The sequence below is a fragment of the Carettochelys insculpta genome, chromosome 25, assembly GCF_033958435.1.
Source record: "Carettochelys insculpta isolate YL-2023 chromosome 25, ASM3395843v1, whole genome shotgun sequence".
Classification (NCBI taxonomy): domain Eukaryota; kingdom Metazoa; phylum Chordata; order Testudines; family Carettochelyidae; genus Carettochelys; species Carettochelys insculpta.
In genome coordinates, this window is record NC_134161.1 from 1,217,885 (window position 1) to 1,235,145 (window position 17,261).

Here is a 17,261-nt window from a genome sequence, read left to right on the forward strand (position 1 = left end):
GAGAGAAGGTGGCAATAACTGCATATCAAGGAAGAGTGGAGTCTGTGTCCCCTTTGTTTCTGGAGGGTAGCATCAGTTGACACATGCAATGTCACCATTATCACCCTCTGGATACAGATGAGGGAACTAAGCTTTGATCTGTGTGAGCATACCATAAATCCAACAGGTATTCCTGGTTTACACTTCTACCATCCATCAGAATTTGGCCCAGTATTGTCCTGCATAGTGGGAGAAGAGGACAGAACACCAGAAATAACGGGCCACTGCTACACATAGTTGTTTTGGTTTATTGCTTTTGGAAGAATTTTCTAGACTGTTGAGTTAACCCGCTCACCTATTCATCAGTGCTCTGAAAGAGCTCGTTGGGAATGGACCACTTAAGGTCTCTCAGGGCATCAGCTAGTAAAGTGACTAAGCCAAAGTAGGTCCATCAGTCCCATGAACTCATGCCAGAGACAGAGCAGCACTCAGTTAGAAGAAGCACTGTATTCCACTTTGAGTACAGGATTTTATTCATAAGTGCCTACGTTACATTAAAAACATGCCTCAGCTAACAATGCAGCATCTTAAAACAACTGAGCTAACAGCTGCTAGATAATCTGATGCACAGCTTAATGTATTACTCAGAGGCTGTCAGCCTGAATGGCCATGTATGTTTACTTGCACCAGCACCTCTATTTGTGCTTATTCACTGGTGCCCCAATCAAGTTGATTTCTTGGCATGACAGAAGGGTGACAAAAAGAAGTCTCCCAGAAAGGAGTTGCTCATTCCAGATGCACATTCATGAAGAGAGACAGCCACTGTAGCAAGACACTAACAAAGCAAAGGCTAAAATCATCAGAGCCATCCTGGTGCCCAGGTGCTGCAGCAGCTCTGAACTATGGGAATAATACATCAGTTATTGCAATGGATGACTAGAATAACAGTGGTTGTTTACATAGAAACTTGCAGTGTGCTGTAGTGCCTTGGTTCAGAGGGGTGAAGAAACTACCCTCTGGCACACCCAATACATGTCCACACTGCAGCGGAGTTGCATGAGCATAAAGAGGTCAGAGCAGGGATGCATCTTTCTTAAATGCCCTTTTCAAAGAATAAGAATTTGCTTTTATCACTCTAGTTCTTCCCCAGGAGACAGTTGTGGGCTTCTGTCAGAAACCACCTCTGGCCCTTTCTTCCAGAGAGGTTGTAGAGGAGATACCCCAAAGCAGCTCATCACTGTACTCTGATTATGGGGCTGGGAAGCACTTTAGGCGCACATTCACAGAGCAGCTGAAACACAACTACCTCAGTGCTTGCCATTACAGGTTTTAGCACTAGGCCATTCCTGGAGTGATTCTCCCCAGGCACCCCATAGGGAGGTAAGTCTGTTCCATCTTCTACTGTAGGATACAATATACAAAAGGGGACAGGCCACATTTTCCAAAGTGGTCCCTAAATTTTGAAGCTTAGCTTGGAATACCTGGATCCTGACCTTCTGGGTCATCTACTCCCCAGGGTACAGAGGGCACCAGCCCTTCTGAAAACAAGTCAGCAGGAATCAAATTAGACACCAAAAGCGGGAGCCATGTTGGAAGTTTTTGAACTTAGGAAGTTGGGCAGGCCTGAGAGGGAATCTGAGACTAAAGGAGACCGGAGTTTAAGCAAGCCAGGCTTCTTGCTCATCCCCCACAAGATGCTGACATTAGCTCACACTCTTCCGTTCCTAGTGCAGCAGTACCTGAATGCAGCCCTGACCCATTCAGAGCTGAGTGCTGCTTCCCCGGCCTGAGAGATGAAATGAGCACAGCTGTTGACGACATGAACGCCTCTTGCTCTTGGGCAGGACACAGGCCATTCCCACACTTGGTGCTCCACCTGCCCCCAGCACACATGGTGTTTGAGGGGAGACTTGCTAAACTCACCAGTGTGAGAGCTGAAGAGCCCAGAGTTCCTTGGGTCAGAAGGGTGTGGAGGAGCTGCAGTCAGCAAATTGGTGACGTTGCGCTTTTCTCAGCTGGAGCGCTAGTGGCACTTACACACAGATCTTGTTCTGGGCTGACTGTGTTGTCTGGGATCCTGAGGCAGCCTCTATGGAGAGTGGCAGCTCCTGGATGGATAGATGGCTCAGTGAACTTGTCCCAGAAGACTCGTGGGATAATCCTGACCCCACAGGAGCTCCACATTCAAAGCCATATCTCGTCACTGCTCATGCTGGACACTTTGTAAATATACCCAACCATCGGGAAACGGACAAAACCTGGGGACAAAAGAAACCCCGTTACAAGGGCCCTACTGCATAGCCAGCACAGGTTATGGCTCAGCAAATGCAGCTGTATTGAGCTTCTGTGTGCATGTGGTGCACTGTTCTCGGGCTCACTGAAGGACGCCCCCCCCACCCCCCCGTCCACCCTCAGGTCATTTCAAAATCTATTTCTGGCAGTTGCCTGCGAGAGCCAGTCTCCCCCATCCCCACTTGCAGCTCATTTTTTGTATCTACAGAGGGAGAGGTCTGAAGATGCCATAATCTATTAAAGTAAATTAGATAATATTAAGCAATACATGATAAGTACCAAGTCTTAAAGAAAGGCAAACCACTGAGCTGCTGGAAGTCACTGGTTACGGAATTGGAACTAGTTTGATCTGCTAAACTAGCTTTCGACAGCAGCAGCCTCTTCTGTGGGTGCAGAGAGAATATTTCCTTCAGTTTATTCAACAAAATCAGTCAAATGACTAATTAATTCAAAATTAAGAAACTGACTGGGAGCCACAGAAGCAGGAAAGCTTGTTTTACAATCTACAACTATAAACTGGTTTGAGAGAATGAGAGCTACTAGTTTCCAAACCTTGAAGGATATGGTCATCAGAAACAATTCAGTACACTATCTAGAAATAATTCTTTGGTATAATCGATTAGTTTGAAATAAAAAACATGTCTTGATCACCTTTTTTTCTTACATTTTCAGAACATTAAATTAATTAACAAAATGCATTTTTAATTTCTTCATATTTCCATCTGAGTAGTTTGATGCAAATTACAAATAAAAATATCAAGTAAATAAGAAATGGGTCATCCACCGGTTTCCAGCATAACAATAAATGTGGAATATTAAGCTGTGTATCTGCTTAAATAAACATGCAGATACAGAGCATCTTTCTGGTTAGCACAAAAAAAATAAAAGCATCTGCTCTATTGCAATTGTTGCATTTAGTTGCAAATCAACATGTTTTAATGGTTATCAACCAACAAGATTCAGTCCTTCGTTAGGAAAAAAAGAACTAAAAAGTACAAATGCAAAGGAAGATAAAATCAGTTGTTTAAATCAATGTTTCCTGATTTAACTGAATGCAGCGTGAGAGCTGCTGATTGCATGTTATGCTGTGCGCATGCGCACAGCGAGCTCTGCCAGTTGGCTATTTACTCTCCCATCCAGCCACAAGAAACAATCTCTCTGTGACCTTACACTAAAGCCTGCTCTTTGGAGCCAGTACAGGTTCTGGACCCCTACTGAGTTCTTCTGAGGCAGCCACTGATTAGGCTGGTCTCTAACAATCTCTCACCCCATCATCATCGGAAGTGGGTCTTACCCATGAAGTTCACTACCTAATGTATGAAATGTTTAGTGTTCAAGGTGTTACAGGGCTGCTTGCTGTCTTCTGTGAATCTCTCACCCTGTAAGGTTAGCAGCAGTGCTACTTACTAGCTCCATTTCTTCCTATTATTAGCGCTTCTGGCCTCTCCCATAACCCCTGCCAGGACCAACAGACCCACTCCGCTGCCAAACACAGCTGTGACTTTCCTGGTTTTGGCCCTCTCCCAGGGCACCAGGAGCAAACGAGGCTAAGGTGGATGCAATGTCGTCAGAGTGCAGAAGAGCACAGGTTCAGTGAGGGCTCCTGCTCACAAAGCCAGACATACTTTGCTGTTCATCTAATACTTGCCTGTAGGACACATTAGCACTGACCCAAAGCAAGAGGTCCCCCGGGACTAGAGCTGGCAGCATGATCCTCCTGAGCTCACATGCTGTGCATCCCCACACATCTGCTGCCCTCTCATTTTACACCTGATCTCCCCCCTGCCGCCCCTCCTCCCCAGTGCAGAGCTGGGTGGGGCTAACATTGCACCCAGCAGCGAGCAGTTTGCACTAGTCCATCGCAGGACAGAACCATCTCTCCCAAATCCAGTCCCTGCCTCTGCAGGGCCCTGCCTCGCAGTCATGCTACCTCTGTTACCAAGGCCCAGGCTGTTCTCTGGTTCTGACAGGGTGCTGTCCTTCCACTCGGTCTGGATTTCCATGTCTCCATGACTGCCTGTCAGGGAAGGAGGCGTTTCAGGTGAGAAGGCGTCACGTGTCCGCACTGCCCTGATCAGAACTGGGACTCCCTACCTGGGGACTCCACCCCAGCCCTCCCTTCAGTTGCCGCAGGGACCCAGCCCAGAGCAGAGCCCTAGAACCAAAGGGAACCTCCTGCTCCAGACAGATGCGGGAGAAGAGTCCCAGGGCAAAGGACACACTGGGTCGATGGGAAGTCCTACCCAGCTGCCCTGGGACATCCCTCTAAGCTGCCTGGCTCTGGTAGGGAACGCACCTTTGGCTTCCTGCGTGAGGTCATTGAGTTGCAAGTTGGATGGGAGAGACATGTTCTCTCGGGGCAGTCGCATGCTATTCAACTTCTTGTTGTTGGACTCGCTGCAACAAGAACAAAGACGAACGGGCTGCAAGGGGCCGCGCCAGCAGCACAGCACATACGGCAGCGCACGCCTCTCCCATGCTCAGAGGCCCCAGCCCACCCCGCTGCACCAGCTCATGCCTATGCCTCTGCCTCAGGAGATATGGCTCATTCTGGGCAGGATTGGCAGGGCCTTGGAACACCCTGCTGCTGCATCAGCGCCCCACGGAACCAGCACTTCTCCAGTGGGCGGACTGAGGCTGGGATGCAGAACCCAGCAGGGACTGGACAATGTCCGCACACAGCAGCTGGGCTGCTCTGTGAAGTGAGTTGGCAGGTGTCAGTCTAACTCCTGAGGACCTCAGTTACAGTCAGCCCTAGCTGGCCCCAGAAATCAGGCTCTCCTCTTGCCTCTACACAAGGTCTCCACAATGCAGGGCAGGGCAAGGAGTGGCTGCATGGGCTACGCTGCTCTGGGCATAGAAGACTCCAATCTCCAGTGCTGTGAAGCTGCACCTTGCAACAAGACCATAATTCTAGCCCCAGGGGCTGCCACATGAAGCTGAGCCAATCCCCAGGTGCTTCAGGCAGCCCCTCACCTTCCCCAAAACTACCCCGTCAAGGCAGTGAAGGGGTTAAAAGGGCAGGCACAGACATGGGGGGAGGGCAGATGAGGCACTTTTATCCCTCCACTCAGCCCTGCCAGCACAGGGACCCCGTGGTGAGGGGCAGGGGCGAGTTACCTCAGAGGCAGCAGCGTAGGTCCAGAGAGCCCTGGCAAAGAAGAGACAGCAGTATGGGGAAAGTTGGCATTCTGGTCTTTACACAGTGCTGGGTGCCCCAGGGACACTGGGGTCTGTGACCCGGGTGCTAGGGGAGGGTGCACTCCCATGCCCAGGTAAAAGCCAGGGCAGTCTGTGCAAGGATGCATCCCTCTTACCTGATTCCTCCTTCCTCTTCCTGCAGACGACAAAGATGATGAGGGTGTTGAGGCAAAGGAGGGTGCCCAGTGTCAAGGCTCCTCCAATAATGATAGTCAGGACAGGCAGCTCCACCTGAGTGTCCAGGAGACCTGCACCAGAACCAGCCACCCCCATTAGACACCGCCAGGTGCAGCATGAGCAGGCCTATACCACCCATTTCCATATGGCACCAGAGCAGTTTGACGCCTGCAGTTCCCCCATCATAGAGTTGTAGATACCAAGGCCCAGAGGCTGTGATCATCTACTCCGATGTTGTAATGCAGGCCAGGGAATCTGCCCCAAATAATTCCCAGAGCAGACAGAGAATCCAGCATGACCCCTACTAAAGTGGTCCAAACATTTATTACTCTCACACAGAATCATAGAATTCTAGAGCTGGAAGGGACCTCAGGAGGGCATCGAGTCCAGCCCCCTGCCTAAAGCAGGATCAACCTCAACTAAATCATCCCAGCCAGGACTATGTCAAGCTGGGACTTAAAAACCTCTAGGCATGGAGATCTCTCCACCTCTCTCAGTAACACATTCCAGTGCATCACTACCCTCCTGGGGAAATAGTTTTTCCTAATATCCAACCTACACCTCCCCCCTGTGTAACTTCAGACCATTACTCCTTGTTCTGCCATCTGTCACTACTGAGAACAGTCTCTCTCCATCCTCTTTAGAGCCCCCTTCAGGAAGCTGAAGGCTGCTATCAAATCACCTCTCACTCTTCTCTTCTGCAAACTAAATAAGCCCAAATCTCTGAGCCTCTCCTCATAGGTCATGTGTTCCAGCCCCTTAATCATTTTTGTTGCCCTCTGCTGAACCCGCTCCAGTGCATCCACATCCCTTCTGTACTGGGGGGCCCACCATTAAAAATGTATATCAGATTTCCTGCTGGAATCTGTCTGGCTTCAACTTCCACCCCTGGGATCACATCAGACCTTTCTCAGCGAGACTGAACAGCCAGTCCTGGATTGTGATGAAGTCACTCCCTTAACCTTATCTTTGTTACGCTAAATTGTGCTCTTAGGGCCTAGCACCATAAAGCAGGTTTTCTAACCCTACAATTAGTCTGATGGTTCGTCTCCGAACCCGCTACAATTTACCAACATCCTCCTTGAGTGCTGGCACCAGAACAGGAGCCATGACCCCAGCAGCAGTCGCAACTGAGTAAAAGACTGCACTGCTGGTCGAGAGCCCCCACCGTATACATGCCAAGATCGCACGAGTTCTTTTGCTGTAGCATGGCACTAGTAGCTCCTGAATGGTAACAGAGGTAGCCCTGTTAGTCTGTATTCCAACAAACCAAAGCAGCAGAAATGGAGCAATTTAAAGACTAACACAATGATTTATTCAGTGATGAGCTTTCGTGGGACACACCCACTGCTCCAGATCTAAAAAAGCTCCTGTTCAGCTGACTGTCTACCACGACTCCCGCGTACTTTTCAGAGTCCCTGCTTCCCCGGCGGGTGCTTCCCACCCTGGACGTACACCCTACAAGCCTGCATCTTTTGCTTCCACGCTTCGCAGTATGTTTGCTTGCACCTGTTTATCAAGGAATGCACCTCACTCTGAATCAGTGACGCGTCCTCTTCATCATTTACCTCCCTGCAATACCTGTGTCAACTGCAAACTTTATCAGTAATCAGAGGCACTGACTCCAGGGGTGCTAGGGCAGGAGGACCAGCTGGCTCCTGGGTCTGTGGGGGGCAAGAGAGTGTGGTTGTGGTCCTTGAATTGGAGTGTCACACCCGAGGAGGGGTAATTACTGAAGTCCATTAGAATTGGCCCCAGGAGGCGGAGGAGCCTACCGTCTAACCACCAGGAACATCTGACCGGCGAGGAGGCTGACACACTGAATGGGTTCTTCCCAAAACAGTGTGGTCGTGGTCCTTGGGAGGGGATGTCACATCTGTGGAGGGGTTACTCCTGGAGTGCACTGGACTCGGTCCCAGAAGGCGCAGAGACCTACAGCCTAACCCCCAGGAATGCGTGACCCACAAGGATGCTGACACACTGAAGGGATTCTCCCGGGAATCCTGGGGTCCAGCGGGCATTGGCCTGTGAGTCTGCAACCCTGCTCAGCAACTCCACTGTGAAGTGGCAGCGCCTGAAAATGGAACTGAGATGCAACGATCGCAACAACGGTGAGAAAGAGAGCGGCAGCATGAATGTGCAATGGCAGAGCTGAGGGTTAAGGAAACTCCCGCAGGGGTGAGCCACGATGGGGGCAGGGAACCCTGGACTGCCTGGAGCTCTGAACCGAACGGCCTGCCACAGCTCAAGGAGGGAAGGAGCGATTCCAACCTATAGTCTGCTAGTGGCCGGGACAGGTCTGTGAAGAGTTTTCCAGGCCTGGGCCGAGGAAGGGTGCCTGTGTGTCCGTGCAGAAAAGCAGCCTGTCCACTGGGAATGGCAAGCTGTCTGTGAGAGAAGCTGGCTCACCTTTTGGGCGTGTGTCTGAGATCAGCCAGAGGGGCTGGGACAGAGGAGAATGTCTCCGGTTGTCTGTCTGTGTTGAACAGCAGCAGCGTGCCTGGGCAGAGAGCGGGGCCTGCATTTGAAAAAAGGTGCCAATGAGGAAACTAGTCCATTGTCTGAGGAAGGCTCCCCCAGCCTGTGGTGGCTGGAGAGGGAACCACGAAAGAGCACACCAGGTGTGACTCTGAATCCAGCTATGGTGGCTGGAACAGAGGGAATGTCTCTGGGATGGGCAGTGGCATCCCTGATAAGGACGCTGGTCTTTTGTGCAAGGAAGGTGCTTCTACTTCTGGGGAAGCTAGTTCTTTGCCTGAGCCTAGGGTGACTCAAAATGGTGGTACGATCCCAGAGCTGGATCTGAGTGCAGCTGAAGCCAGAAGGAATTGGCTGTGGCCCAAGGGAGCAGGGCCCCTGTAAAGCCAGATGGAGGTCAATTGTCGTTTGAGGGAACTTCTGAGGAAGGGGCTCCCCCCGGGAATTTCCCTGAGCAGTCTGTGGTAACTGCAGGGAATGTTAAAGGAGAGCGATCAGGGAAGCTGCTTGCTGTAGAAGGCAGCAGTTTGTTCGGGAAGAAGTTTGTCTCATTTCCTGATGCACAGGACCTGCCTGAGTGTGAAACCACTGGCTGTGCTCTGTAAGGGTCCGGAGCAGATGGTGTAAAGGTGTCTCAGGGATTGGAAGCTGGTCCAGGTAAAGTGAAAGCTGTAAGAAAATGTGAACAGCCCTGTGATACCCAAGTGACTGGGTGTGACCAGCTTACTGGGAGTGTGGTCCTGAGCCAGGTCGCTGGAGTAAGTGAACAGAATGGGTCTCAGGTTCAAAGAAAACATTGTGCGGCTAAGTATGTGGAGCAGAACAGCTGCACAGTCAATCTCTGTAGGATGCAAGAGAGGGCCAGCGATTCCCCATCTCCAGATGCTGGGAACACTTGTATTCTTGTGATGCACTCCACTTCTGATTCCATGGGGAGGCTGGAGCTGGAGCTGGAAGGACAAAGGAGCTGTGGGCCTGGTGGGCCAGTAAGGGGTAAACAGGGATTCCCTCACATGGATTCTGCGTCTGGGACTCACAAAGCAACTTTCAGACAGCAGTTTGGTATCTGAGAAAATGCAAATTTCCAGACTGGCTGAGAGGAGGGAGCCTCCCAGAGCATCAGCAATGGCCTAGGCATTGTTAGAAGGGAGGGCACACCCAGAGAGACCAGATTCCCATCACACAGGGCAAGGGGGAAGATTAGAACTTGGGTGTGCAAAGGAAAGCCTGAGCCATTTAACCCTAATATTACAGAATCTCCAGGAGGTTCAGCCATGGTTGTGGTCTACCAAAGAGCAACGTAAATGTACAATTGCTCACGCTGACAGCTGTAACCAATGGGGGTGCTGCTACCACAAGCTGTAGAATTGTACCATGTACTGACTGCTTTGAAAGAACCATGCAATGTGTTGACGTTGATGTAGAAGCATGAATTCTATGTTGAAGGAGTTTGTAATTCTGAAATGTCACCATTGGTCCCTGTAACTAGTCTTGCAACCTCTCAGTGAGAAGGAACATTCCAAACCTATTGTGTGGCATGGAAAAGGAAACTGAGGCTCACAACCATGTTGGTGGTATGGCTAAATGCCAAGGGTGGAAAGCATTTGTACCTTCCTTTACCGGACAGTGACTGAATTCCAAACATTACCTGGAGCAGCTGTACAGATTGGTGGGCAGACAGGGCAGGGCCCAAGACCAGAGAGGAACTGTTTGATTTGCAGGTCCTGGAGCAGCTGTATGGGCTCTGCCTGCCCGACTTGAGCACGTGGCTGACGGACCAGAGGCCAAAGCAGGGAGACCAACCAACCGGAGGGAGCCAATGGGACTTGCCTGGCTGCATCACATAAAGGGGCCAATGCCAAGCTCCTGATGTGGAGCCTCTCCCTGCAGCATTATGACATGGAGGTGGTAACATCAAGGGGAGCACCGAGGGTGCAGCCGATGCCCTGTCATGGGTGGATGGCCCCGAACTTCCCCAGGTCACCAGCTGAGGGACCCCACTCAGTTCAGTCTGGAAGAGGGAGAGATGTGATGTAGTGGGGGATACATGTGAGTGGCTCACAGAGGGTGGGGGGCTCCTGCTGACGGTAACCTAGGCGACCAGGTGATACCTCTGGACTGCAGACAAAGGGGGAGCTGGAGCCTGAGGGTTTTTAATTAGAACTGGGAGTTGAAAAGCCATTAGTCTGGGCTGAGGGAGAGAGAGAGAGGAGGGGGCCAGGCCCTAGCTCAGGGGGCCCCTTGGGGCCTCCTCTCCCCAAAGTGGATTGGACTGGCTGTCTCTGTACGACGCTGTGCCCTCTTGGCTAACAAACCCGCTGTTCTCCTGCTGAGTGAGAGTCACTCCTTCCTGCGGACGGGCTGCAGAGCCTGGGGACCCCCGCACTCCATGACATGTGCCCAACCCCCAGAGGGTCCCACCTACCTGGTGACAGGATCGAGGAGTTGGTGATGCCCACATTGTTGGCTGCGCTGAAAGAGAAGTTCTTGGCCACGCTGCTGAGCTGTACTTGCACAGTGTGGTTCGTCAGCCAGGGGTAGCTCTTGGTGTCCAGGATGAGGAAGTCGGACGTATTCACCATCACATGCCCATCCTGGTCTATCCAGGTGATGCTGGCTGGGGGATTGGCGCGCACCAGGACAAAGAGAACCATGAAGAGCCCTGGGTCCTTGGCCTCCTGATACTTAGCATTCATCTTCATGATCTCCGGTTTAACTGGGTAAGAAACAAACCAAATACATATGAGACAAAGCTGGCCCCCAAGTGCGAACTTAGTGATCTCTGACCCTGGAGAGGCACCAGGGTCTAGTGGTTAGAGCTGGGACAGGGTCTGGGGTCTAGGGTTATAGCAGGAATCTGGGGGTCAAGGATCCTGGCTGTGGCAGGGGCTTGTGGGCTGAATTTTGTCTCATGTCTCATCAGTGGGAGGGACAACCTCTAATTTCATGTTTGTGCCACACTTTAACGAGGAGGCGTTATCATCATTAGTGATGGATTCAGGTCACTTTCTGCTGTTCTCTGCACATCTGACTGCCGGGGCTCAATCCCTCCTAGAGCTCCCACTGGCCCCAATTAGCTGCTAACCAGAATGACAGCCACCTTGCAGCTGGACAGAGCACTCAGGACACTGTACTATTAACCCCTTCCCACCCAGCGCCAGCCTTAGCTGCTCCTTGGTTCAGACACAAAAGCATGGGAGGGTGGGATGTTCTCCCCCAGACCACCCTGTCTACCTGCACAGGAGCCAGCTGAGAGAGCGCCTCATCTCTCGTCAGCATCTCCATTCAGAGGAGCTGGATCTAATGCCTCCTCATGCCTCTAGGGAAATGCATATGGTGCAGCCTGTAGGGTGAAACTCCCAAATTCGTGATGCACATTATGGTTTCTATTAAGACCCCTCACTCTTATGCCTAATTCCATAGTCTGGTATAAGACCTAACTCACTCATAACATGTATCCTGGTTTACAAATAGACCTCGTGTGAGGAGGAACTTACAAGCAAGACCTGAGCTTTCCCATCGTCTGGAGAAAGAGCTAATAACCACAGCAGCTGTGCTCCAAGGCCAAGGCCAAAGTCTGTAAGACAAGTCTGAGCTGCCAGGGATGAGCCACCCTCCTCCCCTTCAGTATTCTCTACAAGACACTTCCCTAGTTCACTAACCCAGGGCCTGGATACAAGAACAGTGTGCTACAAATAAGTGATGTCTGTTATGTACTCTCGTTTTATTTTAACTCCTTCAGATATGGACCTGTGGATCATGCCCAGTTGAACAAAGGGCTCATTACGCCCATGGATACATACGTGGGACTAGAATCATAAGAACGGCCATACTGGGTCAGACCAAAGGTCCATCCAGCCCAGCAGCCTGTCTGCTGACAGTGGCCAGTGCCAGGCGCCCCAGAGGGGGTGGACCAAGACAATGATCAAGCGATTTGTCTCCTGCCACCCATCTCCAGCCTCTGACAATCAGAGGCCAGGGGCACCATTCCTACCTTTGGCTAATAGCCTTTTATGGATCTAACCTCCATGAATTTATCTAGCTCTTTCTTAAATTCTGTTATAGTCCCAGCCTTCAGAGTCTCCTCTGGCAAGGAGTTCCACAGATTAACTATGCGCTGAGTGAAGAAGAACTTTCTTTTATTAGTTTTAAACCTGCTACCCATTAGTTTCATTTGGTGTCCTCTAGTTCTTGTATTATGGGCACAAGTAAATAACTTCTCCTTATTCACCCTCTCCACACCTGTCAGAATTTTATATCCTCTATCATGTCCCCCCTCAGCCTCCTCTTTTCTAAACTGAAAAGTCCCAATCTTTTTAGCCTCTCTTCATACAGGACCTGTCCCAAGCCCCTAATCATTTTAGTTGCCCTTTTCTGAACCTCTTCCAGTGCCAGGATATCTTTTTCTAGGTGAGCAGACCACTGCTGTACACAGTATTCAAGATGTGGGCGTACCATAGATTTATACAGGGGCAGTAAGATACTCCTTGTCTTATTTTCTATCCCTTTTTTAATAATACCTAACATCCTATTTGCCTTTTTGACTGGCTCTGCACACCGCACGGATGTTTTCGAACAACTATCCACAATAACTCCAAGATCTCTTTCCTGATTAGTTATAGCTAAATTAGCCCCCGCCATATTGTAAGCACAGCTGGGGTTATTTTTTCCAGTGTGCACATTACCTTACACTTACCCACATTACATCTCATTTGCCATTTTGTCGCCCAGTCACTCAGTTTGATGAGATCTTTTTGAAGGTCTTCACCGTCTGCCTTTGTCTTGACTATCTTGAACAGTTTAGTGTCATCTGCAAACTTTGCCACCTCACTGCTCATCCCCTTCTCCAGATCATTTATGAATAAATTGAACAGGGCTGGTGCTAGGACTTGGGGGACACCACTAGTTACCCCTCTCCATTCAGAAAATTTACCATTTCTGCCCACCCTCTGTCTGTTTCCTGTCTTTTAACCAGTTCTCAGTCCATGAAAGGACCTTCCCTCTTATCCCAGGACAACTTAATTTACATAAGAGCCTTTGATGAGGTACCTTGTCAAAGGCTTTCTGGAAATCTAAGTATACTATATCCACTGGATCACCTGTCTGCATGTTTGTTAAGCCCTTCAAAGAACCAATGCATATATTGTTTAAACAAATGACTAAAGAAAAAACCGTCTGTGTGTTGTCTAAAATGTTGCATGTAAATTACGGCTTTTTGTGCTCATCATGTCTTGCTGCCAGCTCCTATCCGGGGGCCGGGACCTCTCACCGCCCATCGACAGCCTATAAAATCACTTGTAACCTATTGCTCACCAGTGCTTCACTGAGCCTAGCCTGACAGGCAAGGCGGCATCCACCAGCGCTGGGCGTAATAAACCCTCCTGCCTGAGTCTACACGGCAGCCAGACTTTGTTCCCACAGTGCCCAAGATACTGCGTCAACCCCAGAACTCTCTATGACCAGCTGCCGCTGCTTGGGGCACTCAAAGCTGCGAGTCGGGACTAAGGTGCAGCAGCTAAGGGGGGAGCAAAGTGGAAGGGCTGGGACAGTGCGGGCAGGACTGAGGGGCACAGGCAGAGGGAGGGGAGAAGTGGGACTGGACCAGCCAGGGGACATGGACATTAGCGGAGCTGTGACGGGGCAGGGGGCACAGGGCTGGAATAGCAGGGCTGGCAAGTGGGCCTAAGGAGTGCGTTTGGGGAGCGTGCCACGTCCGAGTTCATGGTCTCTCCCCTGCTAAGGGCCCGAGCCCATATGGAGCAGGAAGCCTGGTGAAGCCCAAGGGGCTGCGCTTACACTGCACGTTGAGGAGCACAGAGGCGTTGGAGGTCTTGCCGGAGGCCGGGTCTGTCAGGGAGCAGTTCAGCTCCCGGTCTGCGCGCTGCGCGGTCACAGTAAAGGTGCTGGAGCTCTGCTCAAAGGCCTCAGCCAAGGTGCTCAGCACCGTGGAACCATTGGTCTCCTGCTTCCTGCCGTTCAGGTACCAGGTGAGCATGGGCGCAGCCTGCCAGCTATCCACCCGGCAGGTGAAGTCCCGACTCTCATCCTCCTGCATGGTGCTCACCAACAGCGACTGCCCATTGATCTTGGGATCTGGCTCCCCAGTCCCTGCCAGGCAATCAGGAGGGAAAAGCCATCAAAGCAGCACACTCAAGCCCGGAGAACATCCTGTCCCCTCCTACCCCTGCTCCAGACGCCCCCGGAATCCAGTTCCCCAACCCAGAAACTGGCCCTAGGCAGCTGGAACAAGTCCCTGGAGACCCTCAGTCTAAGTTGGGCTGCTCCGAACTGACCAAGACAGCAGTGAGGGGGCTTGGACTCAGGCCATCCTAGGCACAGGAGGCTGCAGCACACCAGGGGAGGAACACTTCCCTCACCGAAGCAGGGAGCTTGGTCTGGTGCCTGTTCACTCAGTTTGAGGGGGACCCTTGCAAGCTGGGATGGAGAAAGGGGTCAAGTCCAGCCCCAAAACTGCATGGGCACCCCATGCACAGGAGCCAGACCTGCCCAGCACCACACAGGGACAGGGACTCTCCTCCATGGAAGGGCCTTACTTACCTGACTGCACCAGTACCCCAATGTGCAACAGCAGCAGCGCATGAGAGCAGGCGGCATGGCAGCTGGCCAGGTTCCCGGGGAGCCCCATCTGTGCTCCAGTCTGGTCCCCAGTCTCACCAATGCCCCAGCGCTAGGAGTCAGACATAAGAACGGCCACACGGGGTCAGACCAACGGTCCATCTAGCCCAGTGTCCTGTCTGCCGATGGTGGCCAATGCCAGGTGCCCCAGAGAGAGTGACCAGAACTGGTGACCATCAAATGATCCACCCCTTGGTCACCCATTCCCAGCTTCTGGCAGACAGTGGCTAGAGATACCATCCCCGCCCAGCCTCGCTAACTAGTATTGATGGACCTAAGCTCCATGAATTTATCTAGTTCTGGTTTGAGCTTGTTAAAGTTCTGATCTCCACAACCTCCTCCAGCAAGGAGTTCCACAGGTCGACTGCGTTGGGTGAAGAAAAACTTCCTTTTGTTAGTTTAAAACCTGCTACTCATTAATTTCATTCGGTGACCCCCTAGTTCTTATATCACGGGAACATGTAAGTAACTTTTCTTTACTCGCTTTTTCCACATCAGCCATGATTTTACAGACCTCCACCCTATCTCCCCTTAGTCTCTTTTCTAAGCTGAAAAATCCCAGCCTTTTTAAATCTCCCTTCAGCTGGCCCCTGTTCCAAACCCCTAATTGTTTGTGTTGCCCTTTTCTGAACCTTTCCCAAAGCCAATATATCTTTTTTGAGATGAGGTGACCACATCTGCATACAGTATTCAAGATGTGGGCGCACCAGGGACTGCGTTCAGGCAATGAAATATTCTCTCTCTCATTCTCTATCCTAACAAGCTGTTTGCTTTTTTGACTGCCACTACACATGGAAGGGATGTTTTCAGAGACCTATGACAGACAGTATCTGAATGCCATGGTGATGCCACTCATCACGTGCGCTCTGGCGGACCCCCCCGCACTAGTGAATGTGGGTCTGTGGCCATGCGAGGGTGAAGGCTGCCCCAGGTGTTAGCTGGGTGAATAGTCCAATGCATCTGACCAGGCAGCTCTCCCCCAGCTGTCGCTGGGGCACTGATACTGGTGGGTGAATAAATGCTATGTGGCCCCTGCTACAACCTGGAGACCTGCAGAGCCCAGTCCATCACTCTGAGCATCACCTCCCGGCGCACCCCAGCCAAGCCAGGCGTCCACACTGCAAATGCCGGTCATAACAAACGCCCCACAGTGCCTGCCTTCCCTGTGCCCATGGCAGGCAGTCATGGACAGGGCTCACACAGGCTGTTTGGTGGGCACAGACAAGGACTACACAAGGGCACAGGCAGGCACAGATGGGGGCTGACACACCCAGGGGGAGACACACCGAGAGGGCACAGGAAAGCACACACTGAGCTTGCACACATGGGGGGGCCGCACAGGTAGGCACACGGTCCCCTTTCTCCCCCCCCGGACTCCTCCAGGGGCACAGGCAGGCACAGACAGAATACACAGAGAGACACACAGGAGCTCACAGGTCTCTCACACATGCAGACACATGCAGGGTTCAGGCACTAGTGGGCAGGCGTATGCAGGGCTCGCTCACAAGCACACACAGAAGCAGGAACACCGGGGGGGGACACGGGAAAGGAACGCACGGTCCTTGTGCACCCAGGGGGGCAAGAGAAACTACATACAGTCCTTGCACACCCTGGTGGGCCACAGGAAGGCACATACAGTCCTTGCGCACCATGGGGCTGGGGGACATGGAAGGCACACACCATCCTTGCACACCCAGCGGCACAGGGGAAAAAACACAGTCTTTGCACACCAAGGGAGACACAGGAAGGCGCACACAGTCCCAGAGGACACAGGAAGGCATGCACGCTCCTAGCACTCCCAGAGGGCACAGGAAGACAAGCACAGTCCTTGCACACCTTGGGCACGGGAAGGCATACGCAGTCCTTGCACACCCGGGGGGTGGAAAGGCATACGCAGTCCTTGCACACCCGGGGGGTGGAAAGGCACGCACAGTCCTTGCACACCCGGGGCACGGGAAGGCATACGCAGTCCTTGCACACCCGGGGGGTGGAAAGGCACGCACAGTCCTTGCACACCCGGGGCACGGGAAGGCGCACACACTCCTTGCACGCCCGGGGGGCCTCTCCCTCACCCCCCCCGCCCCGGTCAGCCCGGCCGTGCGGAGCAGCCCCCGGCCCGCTCGGTTACCTGGCTCACGCGGCGGCCGCAGGGGCCGGCTCCAGGGTGCGGCTGGCTCCGCGCCCGCCCGCTGCAGTCCCGGCCTCGCTCGAGAGCCGCTGAGCCCGGCCGCGGGGCGCGGCAGGTTCGCCAGGGCCACAGCCCGGGAGCGGGGGTCGAGCCGGGCCCGGGAGCGCCGCCTCCGGTGGGTGGGGGGCAGCGCTGGGGCGGGAGCTCGGCCGGGCCCTGGCGGCGGCGGGCGCCGGACACACCAGGGCGCCCTCGAGTCGCTCCCGGCGCTCAGCCCCGGCCGGCGGCGGCGGGCCCAGGGCGGCCCCTGGCGGGAGGCGCTGGCTCTGCACCCAGCCCCACAGGCGGGAGCTCGAAGGGACTCGGCCCA

The 17,261-nt window shown here is 52.6% G+C and overlaps 1 protein-coding gene across 3 annotated transcripts; it reads right to left on the bottom strand.

Moving 5' to 3' along the window:
- Positions 1–263: 263 nt before the first annotated feature.
- Positions 264–17,190, bottom strand: TMEM25 (transmembrane protein 25). 3 transcript variants are annotated; one of them, XM_074976846.1, is made up of 9 exons: positions 16,892–17,190; positions 14,686–14,815; positions 13,924–14,235; positions 10,553–10,843; positions 5,589–5,720; positions 5,392–5,422; positions 4,568–4,668; positions 4,211–4,288; positions 264–2,237 (listed from the first exon to the last, which is right to left on the bottom strand). In XM_074976846.1, exons 2-9 carry the CDS (start codon positions 14,771–14,773, stop codon positions 2,164–2,166), a joined length of 1,107 nt encoding a protein of 368 aa, XP_074832947.1. In that variant the 5' UTR covers positions 14,774–14,815; positions 16,892–17,190; the 3' UTR covers positions 264–2,163. The 3 variants fall into 3 exon arrangements, 2 of the variants coding, with proteins under 2 accessions (XP_074832947.1, XP_074832946.1); XM_074976845.1 differs by having other exon boundaries at positions 265–2,237; positions 4,202–4,288; XR_012642516.1 differs by lacking the exon at positions 264–2,237 and adding an exon at positions 8,059–8,167.
- Positions 17,191–17,261: the final 71 nt, after the last annotated feature.